Source organism: Trichosurus vulpecula, chromosome 8 (genome assembly GCF_011100635.1).
Source record: "Trichosurus vulpecula isolate mTriVul1 chromosome 8, mTriVul1.pri, whole genome shotgun sequence".
In the NCBI taxonomy this organism is placed as follows: Eukaryota; Metazoa; Chordata; class Mammalia; order Diprotodontia; family Phalangeridae; genus Trichosurus; species Trichosurus vulpecula.
The window spans coordinates 131,603,890-131,621,646 of NC_050580.1; the positions used below are offsets into that span (position 1 = coordinate 131,603,890).

Consider the following 17,757-nt stretch of genomic DNA (forward strand, 5'->3'; position numbering starts at 1 on the left):
GGGGCGGAGCCAAGATGGCAGCTGGTAAGCAGGAACTATTGTGAACTCCGTACCGAGTCCCTCCAAAAACCTATAAAAAATGGCTCTGAACCAATTCTAGAACAGCAGAACCCACAAAACAGCAGAGGGAAGCAGGGCTCCAGCCCAGGACAGCCTGGATGGTCTCTGGGTGAGGTCTATCCCACACGGAGCTGAGAGCTGGAAGCTGGAAGCTGGGAACGGAGTGGAGCAGAACCCAGCCTGAACTGCGTGGACCATCCAGACCAGAAGCCGGGCGGAGGGGGCCTAGCACCCTGAATCAGTGAGCTGCGGCAGTTACCAGACTCCTTAACCCACAAACACCAAAGACTGCGGAGAAGGTTAGTGGGGAAAGCTGTGGGAGTAGAAGGAGTTCGCGGTTCGGCTTCCAGCCCCAGGGGCAGCGGAGGTGGGGCAGCTACAGCTGTTGTTACTTCCGGCTCCAGGCCCACCTAGTGGGAGGAATTAAGTGGCAGATCAGAGCAGGAGTGTTCAGCCTGCTGAAGATCTAAGCCCAGTCCGGGTTGGGGTTTGGGGAAGGAGCAGTGCTGGTGTGGCAGAGCTGGCACCTCCCCCCCAAACGTGGAACATAGAACTCTATAGTCTACAAGCAGTCATACCCCACTGAAAAACTCAAAGGTCAAGTTAGTTGGCTGGGAATATGGCCAGGCAGCGAAAATGCACCGAGATTCAGCCTCAGACTTTGCATTCTTTCTTTGCTGACAAAGAAGACCAAAACATACAGCCTAAAGAAGTCAATAAAGTGCAAGAGTCTACACCAACAGCCTCCAAGAAAAACATGAACTGGTCCCAGGCCATGGAAGAGCTCAAAAAGGATTTGGAAAATCAACTTAGAGAAGTAGAGGAAAAATTGGGAAGAGAAATGAGAAGGATGCAAGAAAACCATGAAAAACAAGTCAATGACTTGCTAAAGGAGACCCAAAAAAATACTGAAAAATACACTGAAGAAAACAACACCTTAAAAAGCAGAGTAACTCAAATGGCAAAAGAGCTCCAAAAAGCCAATGAGGAGAAGAATGCCTTGAAAGGCAGAATTAGCCAAATGGAAAAGGAGGTCCAAAAGACCACTGAAGAAAATACTACTTTAAAAATTAGATTGGAGCAAGTGGAAGCAAGTGATTTTATGAGAAATCAAGTTATTATAAAACAGAACCAAAGGAATGAAAAAATGGAAGATAATGTGAAATATCTCATTGGAAAAACCACTGACCTGGAAAATAGATCCAGGAGAGAGAATTTAAAAATTATTGGACTACCTGAAAGCCATGATCAAAAAAAGAGCCTAGATATCATCTTTCAAGATATTATCAAGGAGAACTGCCCTGATATTCTAGAGCCACAGGGCAAAATAGAAATTGAAAGAATCCATTGATCGCCTCCTCAAATAGATCCCGAAAAGAAATCTCCTAGGAATATTGTCACCAAATTCCAGAGCTCCCAGATCAAGGAGAAAATACTGCAAGCAGCCAGAAAGAAACAATTTGAGTATTGTGGAAACCCAATCAGAATAACCCAAGATCTGGCAGCCTCTACATTAAGAGATCGAAGGTCTTGGAATATGATATTTCGGAGGTCAATGGAGCTAGGATTAAAACCTAGAATCACCTACCCAGCAAAACTGAGTATCATGCTCCAAGGCAAAATATGGATTTTCAATAAAATAGAGGACTTTCAAGCTTTCTCAGTGAAAAGACCAGAACTGAATAGAAAATTTGACTTTCAAACACAAGAATCAAGAGAAGCATGCAAAGATAATCAAGAAAAAGAACAAGAAAAAGAAATTGCAAGGGACTTACTAAAGGTAAACTGTTTTGTTGACATTCCTACATGGAAAGATGATGTGTATGATTCATGAGACCTCAGTATTAGGGTAGCTGAAGGGAACATGCATACATATATGTTTATGTATATATATGGGTGAATGTGTATGTATGTATATATCTATGATATATCTATGTGTGTATGTATGTATATATATATATATATATATATATGTATAGAGAGAGAGAGGGAGAGAGGGAGAGAGCAGACACAGGGTGAGCTGAAGATGAAGGGAAGATATCTAATAGAAATAAAATCAAATTAAGGGATGAGAGAGGAACATACTGAGAGAGGGAGATAAGGAGAGATAGAATGGGATGGATTATCTCCCATAAAGGTGGCAAGAGGAAGCAGTTCCGTGGGAGGAAGGGAGAGGGCGGATGAGGGGGGAATGAGTGAACATTGCTCTCATCAGATTTGGCCTAAGGAGGGAATACCATACATACCCAATTGGGAATCTTACCCTACAGGAAAGAAGAGGGAAGAAGATAAAAAAAAATGGGGGGGATGATGGAGGGGAGGGCAGATGGGGGTGGAGGTAGTCAAAAACAAACACTTTCAAAAGGGGACAGGGTCAAGGGAGAAAATTCAATAAAGGGGGATGGGTTGGGAAGGAGCAAAATATAGTTAGTCTTTCACAACATGAGTATTGTGGAAGGGTTATACATAATGATACACATGTGGCCTATGTTGAATTGCTTGACTTCTTAGGGAGGGTGGGTGGGAAGGGAAGAGGGGAGAGAATTTGGAACTCAAAGTTTTAAAAACAGATGTTCAAAAACAAACAAAAATGTTTTTGCATGCAACAAGAAAATAAGATACACAGGCAATGGGGTGTAAAAATTTATCTTGCCCTACAAGAAAGGAAGGGAAAAGGGGATGGGAGGGGAGTGGGGTGACAGAGGGGAGCACTGACTGGGGAACAGGGCAACCAGAATATACGCCATCTTGGAGTGGGGGGCAGGGTAGAAATGGGGAGAAAATTTGTAATCCAAACTCTTGTGAAAATCAATGCTGAAAACTAAATATGTTAAATAAATTCAAAAATATCCAAAAAAAGAGAAGAGAGGGTATGTAGGTACCAGCTACGTGAAGCATTCATGTGGATTCGAAGGTACTAGAAGTGTTGTAAATATTTTCTAGTAAGATTTTTACCATAAGTACTATAAATATTTTCTAGTAAGAGATTTTTGAAGGGAGGTACGTCTTTGGCAGACCTGGCCATACATATATAGGGACCATGCCTAAGTTTGTCATTTTAAATTATAGCAGGCCACATAATTCAGATGTTCTCCCAAGGAAGAGAATCCTGGTTCAAATTATGCCTCTGATACTTAATACTTGTGTGACTTAGGAAAGTCATTTAACTTCTCTAGCCTGACTCTTTCCTGACCTGGAAAAATCTCTTCTAATTCTAAATCTCTGATCCCTTGACTACCTGAACATTGTTTTTATTTAGGGTTCAATAGACATAACCATTTAACAAAAAGTCTGCAGGATGTGAAGATAAGATTTTTATAAATGTTGGTAGAAATGTAATACTTTGTAGTAACTAATGAAATTATTAGATAGCATTAATGATGTGTCTCACTAATTGCAATCCTAATAACTACATGTGTAAAAATCGACATTCAGAATCACTTCTGATAGAACAAGGGAAAAGAATTTTAAATTATTTCAAAATGGAAAATATTAGCAAGGTTCATTTGAGGCATGAGTTTGAAAATAAACCAGAAATACATTTAATCTTGACATAGTTACATGATAGCTTTGAGGCTAAAGTTTTATCAATATTCATTTACCTGAAAGATCTCTAGGATGAAGAGAAAAATGTTGAAATAAGTACATTTGTGTAATATGGTGTAGTGCTAAAAAATTCATAGAGGCTGATGGTAAACCTTTTCTTCCTTACACCACATACTTTTACTTTCTAACACTTTTTATTAAAGATATATCTTGTATTAAAGTGTATTGTTTGCTGATTAAAACTTCTGGTGTATCAGTGGGTTCTTTTGAGGAAGATGGACTAAATAGTACGTATAAGTGGGCATATGTGGTATTAGTTCTTTTATTTCCTGGTACACTACCTTCCTTGTTTATACTGTAATGAAGCATTTTAATGAGCTTTGACTGAATTATAATCTAAGAGTTGGTTCAGGGTGTTCCTCAGAGACATGTTACAAAAGTTTGCAATTTCAGGGTAGAAGTCTGTTCCTCATTAGCTGGGACAGCCAGAAGTATGCTTGCTCCATAGCTACAGTGCCAAACAGAGAACCTGTGTCTCAAAAGGACAGGCCAGAGAATTTGCCCTGCTGTAGAATAACCCCAGGGCTTTCATTAAAAGTGTCAGTCTGTTTCACTAGAGCAAGTGCTGATCGCATGTCATGTTGGTGCCTCTGGAGGGTAAGCACTGACACCCACTAATGGTCTGACAAATTGTTAAATAGATGATGTAGTTTTGGTTGAAGAAACAAATCGCTAAGGCTTGGTATACCTGGGCATGAAATTGTAGAGTGCTTGCTCTCTTGATAAAGATGAAAACTATTCTTTCACATGGAAGAAAAACAAAACAAAAGTCTTTGCTGAAGTGGGACCTTGTTGAGAACTTGGGTTAGTTATGTAGTCATCTGAATATAAAGTTTGATTCCTGGTTATCACTATTCTAGACAGTATTGGGTTGAATGTCCTCTTCAGACATGGCCCCTTTACAATCCTCTAATCAATTGAATCAACTGATCATTGACCCTAGTCCTGTGTCTGTCTCCTTCCTCTTCCTCTGCTCTTTTATATGGGCTTTCTGTATATGTCAGTCATTTTATTGATGTGTAATACCTCAGAGTTCTTAGTTACTAAATAAATTGGGGATACATAGAGTGACTTGAATGTTTGGAGCACTAGTTAAGAGGGCTTAGTGAACTCAACATTAAACTCTGGCCCTAAGTCCTCCTCAGCCATTTGTTAGAAAAGCATCTGTTGCCCTATTCCCTATTAATTAATTCTTTTCTGTTCTGTGAAGTGCTTATAAGGATATAGGCCTACAAAATTAGGCATTTTGGGAATGTTACATAAACTCATTACAGAAGCATCAAGTCTTTCCCTAATAATCACTTGATTGAAAATAAGAAAATTAAAAGTAAGAAAATCACCAGATTGAAAGTAAGGAAAATTGTATCTCCCCTTACTTGTTCTCAGGTTCTACTCTGGTTGTTTTAAGTCTAACAAGGTAAGTAAAAGGCAAAGGGAAGAGGCTAGGGAAAAATTGGGGAAGAGCCAAGGACATATCTTCTCATTTTAACCCATAGAGAAAATGCAGAAATGAACTCTAACTTATACTCTAACATAGGCTGAAATTAGCAAAACCTGCCTCCTGTTCATTCTAATGTTGTGTTAGCTTATGGAAATGAATACATAGCCCATATCTTGGTCCTGTATTAATAAAGACCAGTTAATGCAGTGATCTGCCACTATGGTCAGGCTCTGCTTCCCGGGCCTCCTTTTTGCCCGTGCTCAATTCTTCCTTCATCCTAGTCACACAGAGATTCCATAGGATTTGCCAGATCAATGGCATTACCTTTATATATCATGTTTCATGCATTTAGAGTGAGAAGAAACCTTAGATGACAAAGAATCCAACCGCATCTTTTTACAGATGAGGAAACTGATTCATAGATTAAGCGACTTGCCCAAGGGCTCTGAGGCAGGATTTGAACCAGAGTCTTCTAAACTAAGTATAACATTCTTTCTTCTACAGCTCTTTACCTTTCAAGCACTGACAGGTGATATTAGCCTAACAATTGCTCCAAAGTTACCATTTACCTTTAATGTAATGGTGTCAGGTCTTTGACTTTCATGCATATTTTCTTTTCAGGAAAGAGTGACCCTTTTTGCTTATTGGAATTGGGAAATGACCGACTTCAGACACATACAGTTTACAAAAACCTCAATCCTGAATGGAACAAAGTTTTTACATTGTAAGTAAATGAAATTAGCAGCAAAACTAATTAGCCTTTTAGCTATGAGAACTTTAATTTAGGTGACCTACTGATTACACTGTTGCTTTGTCCAGGTTGAGACAAGGGAGTGGGATTTCTATTTATTGAAGGAAATGCTCCTTTTTTCATTCCTTAAAGCTTTTTTATGTTTTCCATCTAAATATGCCTAGAGTTAATATTGAAAATAACTATTCTGAACTGTACTGTTAAAGCAAATTATTTAAAGGATAGATTAGTCTACAAGTTAGCTTCTCTCTACCCAGAATAATTCTAGCATTAGAAAACCTAAAATATATGCCTGGAGTTCAAGTAACTGCAACTTAACACACATGGTAAAGTCAAAGTATCTTAATATTTCTGAGAACACACCATCCATGAATTCTCATTGGTTTCAGATGGTTCTTTCCAACCTAGGTAATTTTAGCTATCCAACTCTTTTTAATCCCTGCCATGTTTCTCAAACTTAATCTAAATAGTTAGGAAGCTTAATAATTTCATATTTACTAGTTTAGATTGGAAGCTGTAACACTTGGCAAGAAATTGAGTGCTTGTGTTGTTTGAATAAATGGGGGTGCATTTTGCTAAGAGAACTCATACTATAATAAGCTTATAAGGGAAAGAATGGGGTTGATTCAAAATTATGTAGGCTAGAGTAATAGAAGAACCTGAAGAATGCAACAGAAGTGGTTTCAGCTTTGCTGTTAAAACTAGCAAAATTCCAGGTGCCACTAGCCATTTATTTGGGCATTGCACCCCAAGAACTATTTCATCATAGCAGATTTCTGACTGTAGGTCAATACAGTAAAATTTCTAGATGCTTATGGAATTGTTCATATCCTATGTTTCAGCTCTGGGATGCTGAATCTTTCAGTCAACTGTTGATTTGGAACAGTTTCACCAAAAAGTAATTCCTCGGTTTAATATTAATAAAGTACAATTTTTGTTGTACTTTGAAGTAATTCACCCTTACCCTACGTAGTCATCTTGCCCTTAATATCATTTCTTTCGCAATTCCAGACTGAGTTCATGTACACATAAAAAAGTCATAGAGGAAAAGTTGACTTTTTTATTTTTCATATGGATGTCTGAACCTTCTATGATGGAAGGTTTGGGAATACAGTCAGTTTGATTTAATTTTTGGAATTTAATTAAATGGTAGTTTTATCCTCTAAGGAAATGCAGGCTTAATTAGTGAAACAGTTTTTTCAGATCTTCAAGGAGCAGACTTCATTTGTGTGTGTTTGTATATAACGCACTCTGTACTTCTTGTTCCAGTCCTATTAAAGATATCCATGATGTTTTGGAAGTGACAGTATTTGATGAAGATGGAGATAAGCCCCCTGATTTCCTTGGGAAAGTTGCCATCCCCTTGCTGTCTGTAAGTTATCATCACTGAAAAACATTGCTTCTTTTTACTTTGATGGGATTCAATGGATTAGAGGTAGATTTTTTTCTTAGCTAAATTAAAAAGCTTGATGGGGAGATAAACAGCAATAGGGTTATTTCTTGGGCAATATTTTAAGGAATTCTTGATATATAAAAGCCTACCTTTTATCTGATACTTTTACTAGTTAAAATGTTCTTAAATTTCCCATTATAGACTGTTAATTTTCTTACTTTCAGGTGGCTGTGTATGATTGATATATGTATGCTCACAAATGAATGTTACTATTTTCCCATGGTTGTACATTTATTAATAACCCTACTGAAAAGAATTGTTCCAAAGTGTTGTTATCATTATTCTCCCTCTCCCTCTCCCTCCCTTCCCTCCCCCCCCTCTCTCTCTCCATACATACACACACATGTGTATAGATACATAGATCATAGATATATGCCAAAAGTTAGGGGAAAAGATACACAGAAACACACAATATGTGTAAATATATATGATGTATGTATGCATTTGTAAATATGTTTGTGTTTCTTGGCATGAAAAGGAGCATCACGTTGGAATGATCTGTGGGCTTTCATGACAGGAGGAAAGATGCTTCAATGATCCACTGATAAATTAGGATTTGGAAGCAACTAATACTGTTTTAGTAAATGGAAGCTTTAAATATACCTTAATGAAAGCACTTAAAGGGGAAAAAGATGACTAGTGTCCTTTCATGGCAACAGGGAAGGAACATGGTAAAGATGTGTACTAAACTTATCTTATTCAATTTGATGTTCATATCTTTTTTTGTTCAATGTATACTTCTACATTGGCCTTGTATTGACCTTGTTAGTTTCTTGACCAACTTGGATTATAATTTGTTGGTTGCCATTCTTCCCCCTCTTCATTCAATGTAGCTTTATATATATATATATATATATATATATATATATATATACATACATACATATATATATATATATTTCCCTCAAGATATACATTTTTAAATCTATTAATACATTTCACTGGATAGAGTTAGTCTATATTTTTAAATGATTGTTATCCATAACATGAAGTGCCATTTGATGTTTACAGGGAAGAGCGAGGATTGGTACACCTCTTAACATCTTTTATTCTGTTTTTGATCACTTTGCTAATTTTTCCCCAAGTCCTAATATCCCCGATGTTACTGGAAGAGAGTGGCTGGAGCATCTGCTCTCCTGTAGAATCTGTTCTTGCCAAATGCTCTATATGATTAGCATCAGGCAGTGTGGGTTATAGAGGAAAGATCTCAATTTGGAATTTTCTTTTTCTTTTTTTTTATTAGGGTATTGTCAGTTATTCCTTAAAAATCATTTTTTAAAAAAAAGATGTGAGATTTGGTGAAATCTGGAGGAAAAGAGTTCTCCAATCTAGTCTCTTTCTCTTTAATCCATTAATCTTTCCAATTAATTTGTTTATGCTTATACATTCATCTTAGGTGAGCACAACTTATCATCTTTAATTTCCTTCTTGCTCATAAAACTATTACTTAACTTGGATTTTTTGTATATAATCAGGTAGTTTATTTTTCCCTTTAACCTGTAATATCCATTTAATAAAAAAGTGAATGTTAGGGAAATAACCTCCTATATTGCTTACTTAAGTACTTCTCTCCTTCCCTCCCACCCCAAAAAAGGATTGGTAATTCTCAAATATTTGACATCTTTAGAGTTTCCTCTATGTAAGTCATCTATGCCTCTATTGTCTTTACAATTTACCTACTTAAGGTTTTCTTTCATCTCTTCACTCAAAAATAGTTTAATGTGTATCCTATATGATCCTGTGAGATATATAACTCACTCTCATGATCTTGGCAGTCATTTATTTAAAACACTGAGATAACACTTCTTGTTATCCATCAGACATGCCTCTCTACTGCTAGATTATGTTCTCATAGAGATGTGGTCTCTGCTATTTGCTGTTTGTCCTTGCCTTTGTTACCCTTGATGTTACCTGGCACAGGTGACCATAATATCTTATTAGTGTCAGCAAAGTGAGTCATTGATAGTAGTATAGCCCTCACTTTACTTCTAGACTTTCTTTTTACCACTATCACTCAGCCTCCTCTCCCTCTGAAATTCACTTCATCTTTATCACCTAATCCAACTCCTTGTCACACACTTCTTTTCACATCCTTTCTTAAGGAGTTCGGCAACTTGTTCAAGGTCTTTCTTTCCATACTAACCCCACCCTTTATAATTGAGGATTTTGATGTACATTTCATCTATTATCCCCTCAAACATACTGGTCTCCCACCTATTTCTTCAACCTCCTCCTGCTATGACCCCCATATTTACTCCACCTCAGCCACAAACAGGGATGTTTATCATCACTTTGACATCATCATTTACATGTGTTTTACCTCCATGATACAAAATTCTGAACTTAACCTCCTATTTCTTTATCTCTTACTGTATATTACCACTCCTAAAACTATTATTCATCCTCTCTGTGACCTCTGGACTTTCCATCCTTCCCTGTTGTCCCAATCCATCATCCCTGCTCTGGCCTCTCTTTCCTTTACCACCTGGACCTTGTGGTTGAACAATTGAACCAATGGCTGTCCTTGAATCCCTTACTCCATGTCCTATTATCAGTCATGTTTTATCAAAACCCAAAAAGCAATTTCCTCCTTCCATTCCTACTGACATATTTCTGAACACCCCTCATCTAAGTCAAGCAACTGTGCTGGTAGGGTCCACCACAAATTTATTTTACCTGATTTCAACTGGGACCTCACCACTGCATGGTAATGTGTTAATTCTTTCCTGATCTACTCCAACACTCCACAGTAGTTGTTCCAAGTTACTCCTTTATCTTCAGAATCCCTATACCACCTCTTCCTCCATTGAGAAAATAGAGGTCATCCACTACATGAGCTTACTTCTTTCTCCACATCTCAAGCATCTTTTTTTGTCATTCCTTATTCTCTCATTTGATTTAGACTGTGATGAAGATGTGGACTTTCTCCTTGTCAAAGTGATTCCTTCATCTGCATCTTTGACTCCCTCTCCTCTCTTTTCTTTTTGGTTTCCCCTCTCAGTTGTTCTACAAACTTTCAATCTTTCTTTATCCATTGTTTTCTTCTGTTTTCTTCTCCCTTGACCCTGCCTTTCTCTCCTCTTATACCTCCATTCTCTTTCACAACCACAGTACCAAAAAGGGTTGTCTTTATTCATTACTTTCATTTTCTTACCTTTTCCCTCTCTTCTCAGTCCTTCATAATTCACTTTCCTACCCCACCACTTACTTGACAATAATACCAACTAGTAATAATGATCCTTTGCATAGATCTGGAAGTGATACACGGCACTCTCCATAACTTAACTCATTCGATCCTCACAACCCAGTAGGGTAGATGCTATTACTATCTCCTTTTTATTAAAGAGGTAACATAGACGTGGTGAGATTAAATTACTTTACTAGGATCTCAAGGTCTTCCTCACTCCTAGTCCCACCCACCCAGCTGCCTCTCTCCAAAGTTATCTCCACTGGCTTTATATAAATAGTCCAAAACTCAGCATATCTGAAATGGTACTTATTCTCTATTCTCTGCAAAAACCTGTTCCTCTTCAGAGCCACCATTTTTCTGTTTAAGGCACCACTGTCTTTTTGATCAACTAGGTTCAAAACCTTTTAGTCACCCTATTTAGTCTCCTTTCTTCAGTACTCATGTCTAAGGACTTACCAAATTTTTTAAACTTAAACTCTGCATCCCTTTATTTGTTTCCTCTCCATTCACCTAACTTTTGCCCTAGTTCAGGACCTCATTATTTCTCATGTATTTCGATAGTCTCCTAATCAGTATTCTAAGACTGTTCCTGAGTATTTTGAGGATAAGATATGGTTGCGTTTTTCACTTCATCTATTACCCTGTGATTAACTTTATTTAAGTGCTCACTGGCTCACTCTGAGAGAGAAGGATACTTTCATCAACTTTGCAAAGTTAACTTTAACTCACCATCCACCTATGAAATAAGGATTTTCATAACACCAGAAAGCACCTTTGGAAAGTTCTGAGATCATATAATTTGAGAGGATGGCTGTCAATATAATTTAAACCTGAAAGGACTCCCCACATGCAAAACATTAGTTGTTATACTACAGAAGTTGCATAGTTGCATTGTCTAATAATGTTGTCTTTTGTGACTGAAAAAAAAACTTATTTTCAGTTGGAAATGCAATATTTTGATTAAATTTTTAACTGGTATACTTCCAGGTACTGGAAGTTTAAAACCTTAATTATTGTTACCTTAATTATTTCAGACTTCTGTTTTGGTCTGTTCCCATGCTCTAGATTCTTACAACTATATGAATAAAATATATAATTATAATTTTTTTGCAGTTTATTCTTACAGGCAGTTTAGCATTTCACATGTTGAAAAATGTATTTAACTGTTCTACCTAAAAAGACCTTAAACACGTTCCACTTGTGATGTCTTCAACACTTCTTAAACTATGGGTTGCAACCCCATATGAGGTTGTGACACACAGTTTAAAGAGAGCCAACTTAGTCCAGGTGTTCTGGACTGGTTTTCCACTATGCAGCCAGTAGAATTTCATAAAGGTTATTGAGAAAGATTGACAAGAATGTAAAAAAGTCTTAAATGATTTCAAGAGAACCTAGCCTTTATTATTTACATATAAGAATGATGAAGCAATTAGATTTTACTCACCTGTTTTATCAGTTCATCAACATATGTATAACACAAGAGTATGTAAGTCAATATATTGTAATTCTTTAAAAATCAATTTTTAAAACTCTTTAAAACATAATTTTGAATATAAGAAAAATGATTTTTAAATCTCTTAAAATATGAAGTCCCCAACTTTTTAGTGTCTTCTACCTTATTGATCTTAGCATTTGTCATTTTGTTAAAATTCTCATTTAGTAAGGTTTCTACTCATAGGGTAAGTATTGTGATACCATGTCCTACCACAATTCTTTTGCCTAGATTATCAATATTAAAATATCATCAAATGAATAGGTGAATTTCCTAAAATAGCACAAGGTCAAAAGTCATAAGAAATTGAGTTCTCCTTAAGTAGCCTCAGGCTATCTTCCTTGGATGTGAACATTTCTCTACACTGATCTGACCTGCTTAGTTATTCATCTTAGTGAAACAAAACAGACATGATTGAACACTAAACTGAAAGAGGTTAGAAGTCATATTGCATGCTTGTGTAATCAGTGGCCAGCGTAATATAGGCAGAAAATTGGGTTGGTGAGAGCTTCCTAATTGGTTGGGCCTTTGCAGCTGCCTCTTGGAAGTTCTGACTTCCTTAAAGAATCATTTCAAGTGGTTACATAAGATCTTGAACTATTTATGCTCTTTCCCTCCCATTAAAAATTGCTTTGTGTTTATTTTGTGTATATTTGTGTTGACATATCTGTTTACTAGTTATTTCCTTCCAATAGAATGTAAATAAACTCCTTCAAAGTAGAGACTTCCATTTGCATTCTCAACATCTAGCATAGTGCCTGTAGTAGGTGTTTAATAAATCTTGTCGAATTGAATCAAAATAAAATTGGATTCCTTGATGAAAAAAAATGTGCATTAATAGCTCCAGGATAATTAGATAAACTAGTAACCAGTTCATAAGCTATGATATTTCTAAAAACCTAAGGAAAGGGGTTTCTGTGTGTCTGTTTTAAATAAAAGCTCTAAATTTTTTAAGGGGCAGTCAACATATTAAGCCTGGAACATACTCTTTGGTCTTACTCAAAATGGTAATATTTTAATAATGCCTCTTTAGCCTATTAAAGAGTCTGCTCTTATAAGGTAATAGAATTAAAAACCAATGCGTTGCCTGCCTAGTGCTTCATTTGATATGCTGTACTTTGTTAAATTAGTTGTGGAAAATTCTAGAAAAAAACATTACTTGATTTTTTTAAAAGGAACCTTACTTATTTATGGCTTTCTGTTCAATTTTACTTCACTATTTTGAAAAGCATGTAGGCATAAGAATTTAAAACAATCATGATTATATAGTTTAGTATAATATATATCAAAATTATAATTTAAGAATGCGTGAAAATGTGTTTGGTTTGTTGCCTCAATTTCCTCAACTCCTAGTCACTTTTTAATCTATAACAATCTGTTTTCTGACTCTACCACTTACTCAATTGAAACTATGTTCTCCATAGTTACCTATTATCTCTTTACCACTAAATCCACTGGCTTTTTCTCATTATTCTTCATTCTGACCTCTCTACTCTTTTTGAACCTATTGACCACATTCTTCTAGATGTTTCTTCTCATTTGGTTTCCACAATGCTGTTCTTAGTTATCTTCATACCTTTCTAATCATTGCTTCCCAACCTCCTTTGCTGTAAAATTATCCATTGTCAAGTCACTAACTATGGGTGAACCTCAAGACTCTGTTGTGGACCCTCCTCTCTCTCTACTCCAGAGTAAACAATGTGGATATCTTTATTTTAATATGATTGCTTGTAATCTTAAGTATTTTGTTTTATGTGTTTTCAGACATTATTTTTGAGAAGGGGTCTATAGGCTTCACCACACTGCTAAAGGGGCCATGATACAAAAAAGGCTAAGAACACCTACTCTATACTCTTTTGTTTTTTGATAATACCATTAGTTCACATGGATTTAATTATCTTTATGTGGGTGACTTCCAAATCTATATATTCAACAATAATCTCTCTCTCTAGAACTCTAGGCCCTCAATGTCATATATTTGCTGGACTACTTAGCTTCCCTAGCATCAACCCAAAGTCAACTTTTCAAAACCACAAATCATAATCTTCCTCCTTCAAGATCTATCCCTCCTCACTATTTTCCTATTTCTGTGGAAGGCACCCAACTTTGATGTTATTCTTGAGTTTTCCTCTCTGACCCATCCCCAGGATCCAGTCGGGTGCAAAGGCTTGTCAGTTCTATCTCCGTCATATTTTTTTTTATATTTGTGACTTCCTTCCTTCCATCCCTCCCCCATTTATATAGCCACTGTATTAATTCAGGCCAAGATTACTTGTCTCTTGGATCACATGAGTAACCTGTTAATTGAGCTTCTTGCTTCTAAGCCCTCTGCTTTCCAATATAACTTCCAAACATCTGCCAAGTAATATTCCTACAATAGAGATGCTGGCATTTTACTCCCATGCTTAAAAATTTTCAATGACTCCCTAAGGTCCCTAGAATAAAATACAAACTCCTCCATCTAGCCTTTAAAGTAGTCCATAATCTGTTTCCCAACTATCTTTTCAGTCTTATTTAATATTATTCTCCTTTATCAATCAATCAACAGGCCTTTATTAAGCATCTGCTATGTTTCAGGCACTATGCTAGGTGCTGGTGATATAAGTACTGTAAGTGAAACAATACCTTAGACCAGGGGTGAGGAACCTGCAGCTTTAAGGCCACCCTTCTATGTCTTTGGGTGTGGCCTTTTGACAGAGTCCAAGTTTTATAGGACAAATCCTTTTATTAAGGGGATTTGTTCTATGAAGTTTGGATTCAGCCAAAGGGCTGCACTTGAGGACCTAAAGGGTCACATGTAGCCTTGAGGCCACAGGTTCCCCACCCCTGCCTTAGACCACTTTCCAATTAAACTGACCTACTAGGTGTTCCTTAGACTCCACATGTCATCTCAGATGTCTTTGCACAGGTTGTGATCCATTTTTGGAATGCCCTCCTTCCTCACCTCCACTACTTTGATCTCTAGCTCCCTTCAAGGGTCAGCCGTGGGGTCATCTCTAGGAGGAGGCTTTTCCTGATCTCCCCAGTGTTAGCACTCCCTCCATCCTTAAATTATCCAACACTTAACAGTTTACCAGATGTTGTGTTTCTATCCCCAATAGGATATAAGCTCTTTGCCAACAGGGACTGTTTTATTTTGGCTATTTTATCCCTGACAGGTAGCATTGTACCCTGAATCTAGCAAGTACTTGCTGAGTTGAACTATAAATCAATATGATGGAAATGCATTTTTCAATCTATAATTTTAGATGGAAATAACTGAAATGGAGGTAGTTTTTAACTTGCCCCAAGACTTCTCAGATATAGTGGCACAGCCAAGATGGCAGAGCAGCAGGAAGTAGGAGACTAAATTCCACACCAACATTCCTCGAAACAAATCTTAAAAATGTACTATATTGAATCATGATGGTGAGATCCAAGAAAAATAACAATGATTTACCTTTTCAGACCAGGTTAACATTGGGAGAGTTAACAAAGAGGTCTGTGGACAGTGGAAACAGTTTCTGTTGAAGAGCATCCCCCCAAGCAGCATTCCAGCTCCCAGGGACAATGCTTAAGGACAAGATGAGGTCCCAGATCCATACAAGGGGAAATCACATATAGGCTGCAGTAACAGGTCCTGGCAACTTTGTAGCCCACCATACAGTTCCAAGTCACAGATCCTGGACACAATGAAGGGACCTGCATGCTGGGATTGCATTCTTTGGGGAAGCATGAGCACAGAACCTATGTAGTACAGCTGTGTGGCTCAGAAGCCAAGAGTGGAGTGGAGTCTTAATTCTAACTTCTAGTCCAATCTGAAGTCTGTAGAGGGAAGACCAGGGACAGAATCTTAGGCCAATGGGAAACCTACAAATCTGTCACTCTGCTGACAGCTTTCCACATGGTTGCTAGTAGCCCAATTTGTCTGCAGTCTATTTACCCCCAAAAACAGGTCAGCAACTAGAAAGCTCTGACCAAGGAAGACAGTGAATAAAATTTGCTCCGACTTTGATTTTGAGAAAACTGAAAACTTATAGATCCACAGCTTGAACTATCCCTGAGAGTCAGAGACACACCACTCAACAGCCCAAGAAATGAACAACAGAACCAACCTAGACCTTCCCTCCAGAAATGCCCAGAGCCTGGGCCTAATATAAAGTCCAAAGTCAGTCCAGTCAACGATAAGTCAACAAGCACCAATTAAGCATTTAATATATGCCAGGATCTGCACTAAAAACTAAGAATACAAAAGTAAGTAGAATGGAAAACAGTCCCACCCTCAAAGAGCTTACATTCAAATTGGGAAAGAAAACAGATGAAAGGAAGTTGAAAAGAGGAGAGGGCAGGTACTTAGCATGAGCTTGATAGAAGTACAGAAAGCAACCTAGACAGTAATGGGACAAAGCTGACCTGGGTACCTTCTTTAAATGGTGATTCTGGAAAGAATCATCTAATTAGAGGGAGAAATCGCTAGGGCATAAGGTAATTCCAAAATATCCATTCCAGGTTAGAGTGAGGCTTAATGAAGAAGAGCTGGGCATGGTAGAGGATGTCTGTCTGGTGTTCAGTCTGGAGCAGAATAAGTCATAAAGAAGGCTAGAAGAATGATCAAATAAAAAAAGAATCCTAAAAACCTATTATGGTGACAAGGACACAAGCATAGAAGAAGAGAATGTCTCTAAAATATCTACAAGCATAGCCTCTAAGAAAACCATCTTGTGCATGCAACTGGGAAATAAGATATACAGGCAATGGGGCATAGAAATCTATCTTGCCCTACAAGAAAGTATGCCAAAAGGGGATGGTAGAGAGTGGGGTGACGGAAGGGAGGGTTGACTGGGGAATGGGGCAATCAGAATATATGCCATCTTGGAGTGGGGGGAGGGTGGAAATGGGGAGAAAATTTGTAATTCAAAATCTTATGGAAATCAATGCTGAAAACTAAAAATATTAAATAAAAAAAGAGAGATAAAAAAAGAAAACCATCTTGGTTCAACTAAATTCAACTAGAATTCCTAGAAGAAAGGAAACAAGAGTTGGTTTGGTTTTTTTAGATTTAAAAATGTTTTTATAAATGAAGTAAGAGCACCAGAGGAAAAAATAGGAATTACTTCTATGGAAGAAAGAATTAGAAAGGTAATTAACATTTTGGCACAAGTTGTACACAACTTTGTTCAAGCAACACACTCCTTGAAAATTAGAATGGACCAAATAGAAGCCAGTGATTACTCATTACAATAAGAAATATTAAGATAAAATCAAAAGAAGAAAAAGAAAATATGAATTATCTCCTAGCAAAAACAACTGACCTGGAAAACAGATTGAGGAGAAAAATTTTTTTTAAATCATTGGACTACCTGAAAGTCATGACTAAAAAAAAAGACTCTAGATATAATATTTCAAAAAATCTTAAAAGAAAACTGCCTAGATCTCATAGAACCAGAAAACCAAGAATCCACTGGTCACTTCTTGAAAGAAATAACAAAATGAATATTCCCAAAAATGTCTTAGCCAAAATCCAAAATTGCCAGGTTAAAGAAAAAATATTTCAGCATCAAGAAAGAAAGAATTCAAGTACCAACAAGCCACAGTCAGAATCACACATGATTTAGCAGCTACTAATATAAAAGAACAGAGAGCTTGGGATATGCCATTCCAGAAGACAAAGTAAATGGGCTTATACTCAAGAAAAACTTATCTAGCAAAACTGAAAATAATCCTACAGTGAGAAAAAAATGACCATTGGTACAATATGGGACTACCTTGCATTCCTGATAAAAAG

General features: G+C 37.0%; 1 protein-coding gene across 6 annotated transcripts in view; it reads left to right on the top strand.

The window, feature by feature from the left end:
• MCTP2 (multiple C2 and transmembrane domain containing 2) overlaps positions 1-17,757 on the top strand; it is a 214,555-nt gene that overhangs the window by 99,293 nt on the left and 97,505 nt on the right. For all 6 annotated transcript variants that reach the window (XM_036735251.1, XM_036735249.1, XM_036735250.1 and 3 more), the window contains 2 exons: positions 5,729-5,831; positions 7,128-7,230. In XM_036735251.1, the coding sequence (XP_036591146.1) occupies positions 5,729-5,831; positions 7,128-7,230 (206 nt within the window). The remainder of the gene's footprint in view (positions 1-5,728; positions 5,832-7,127; positions 7,231-17,757) is intronic.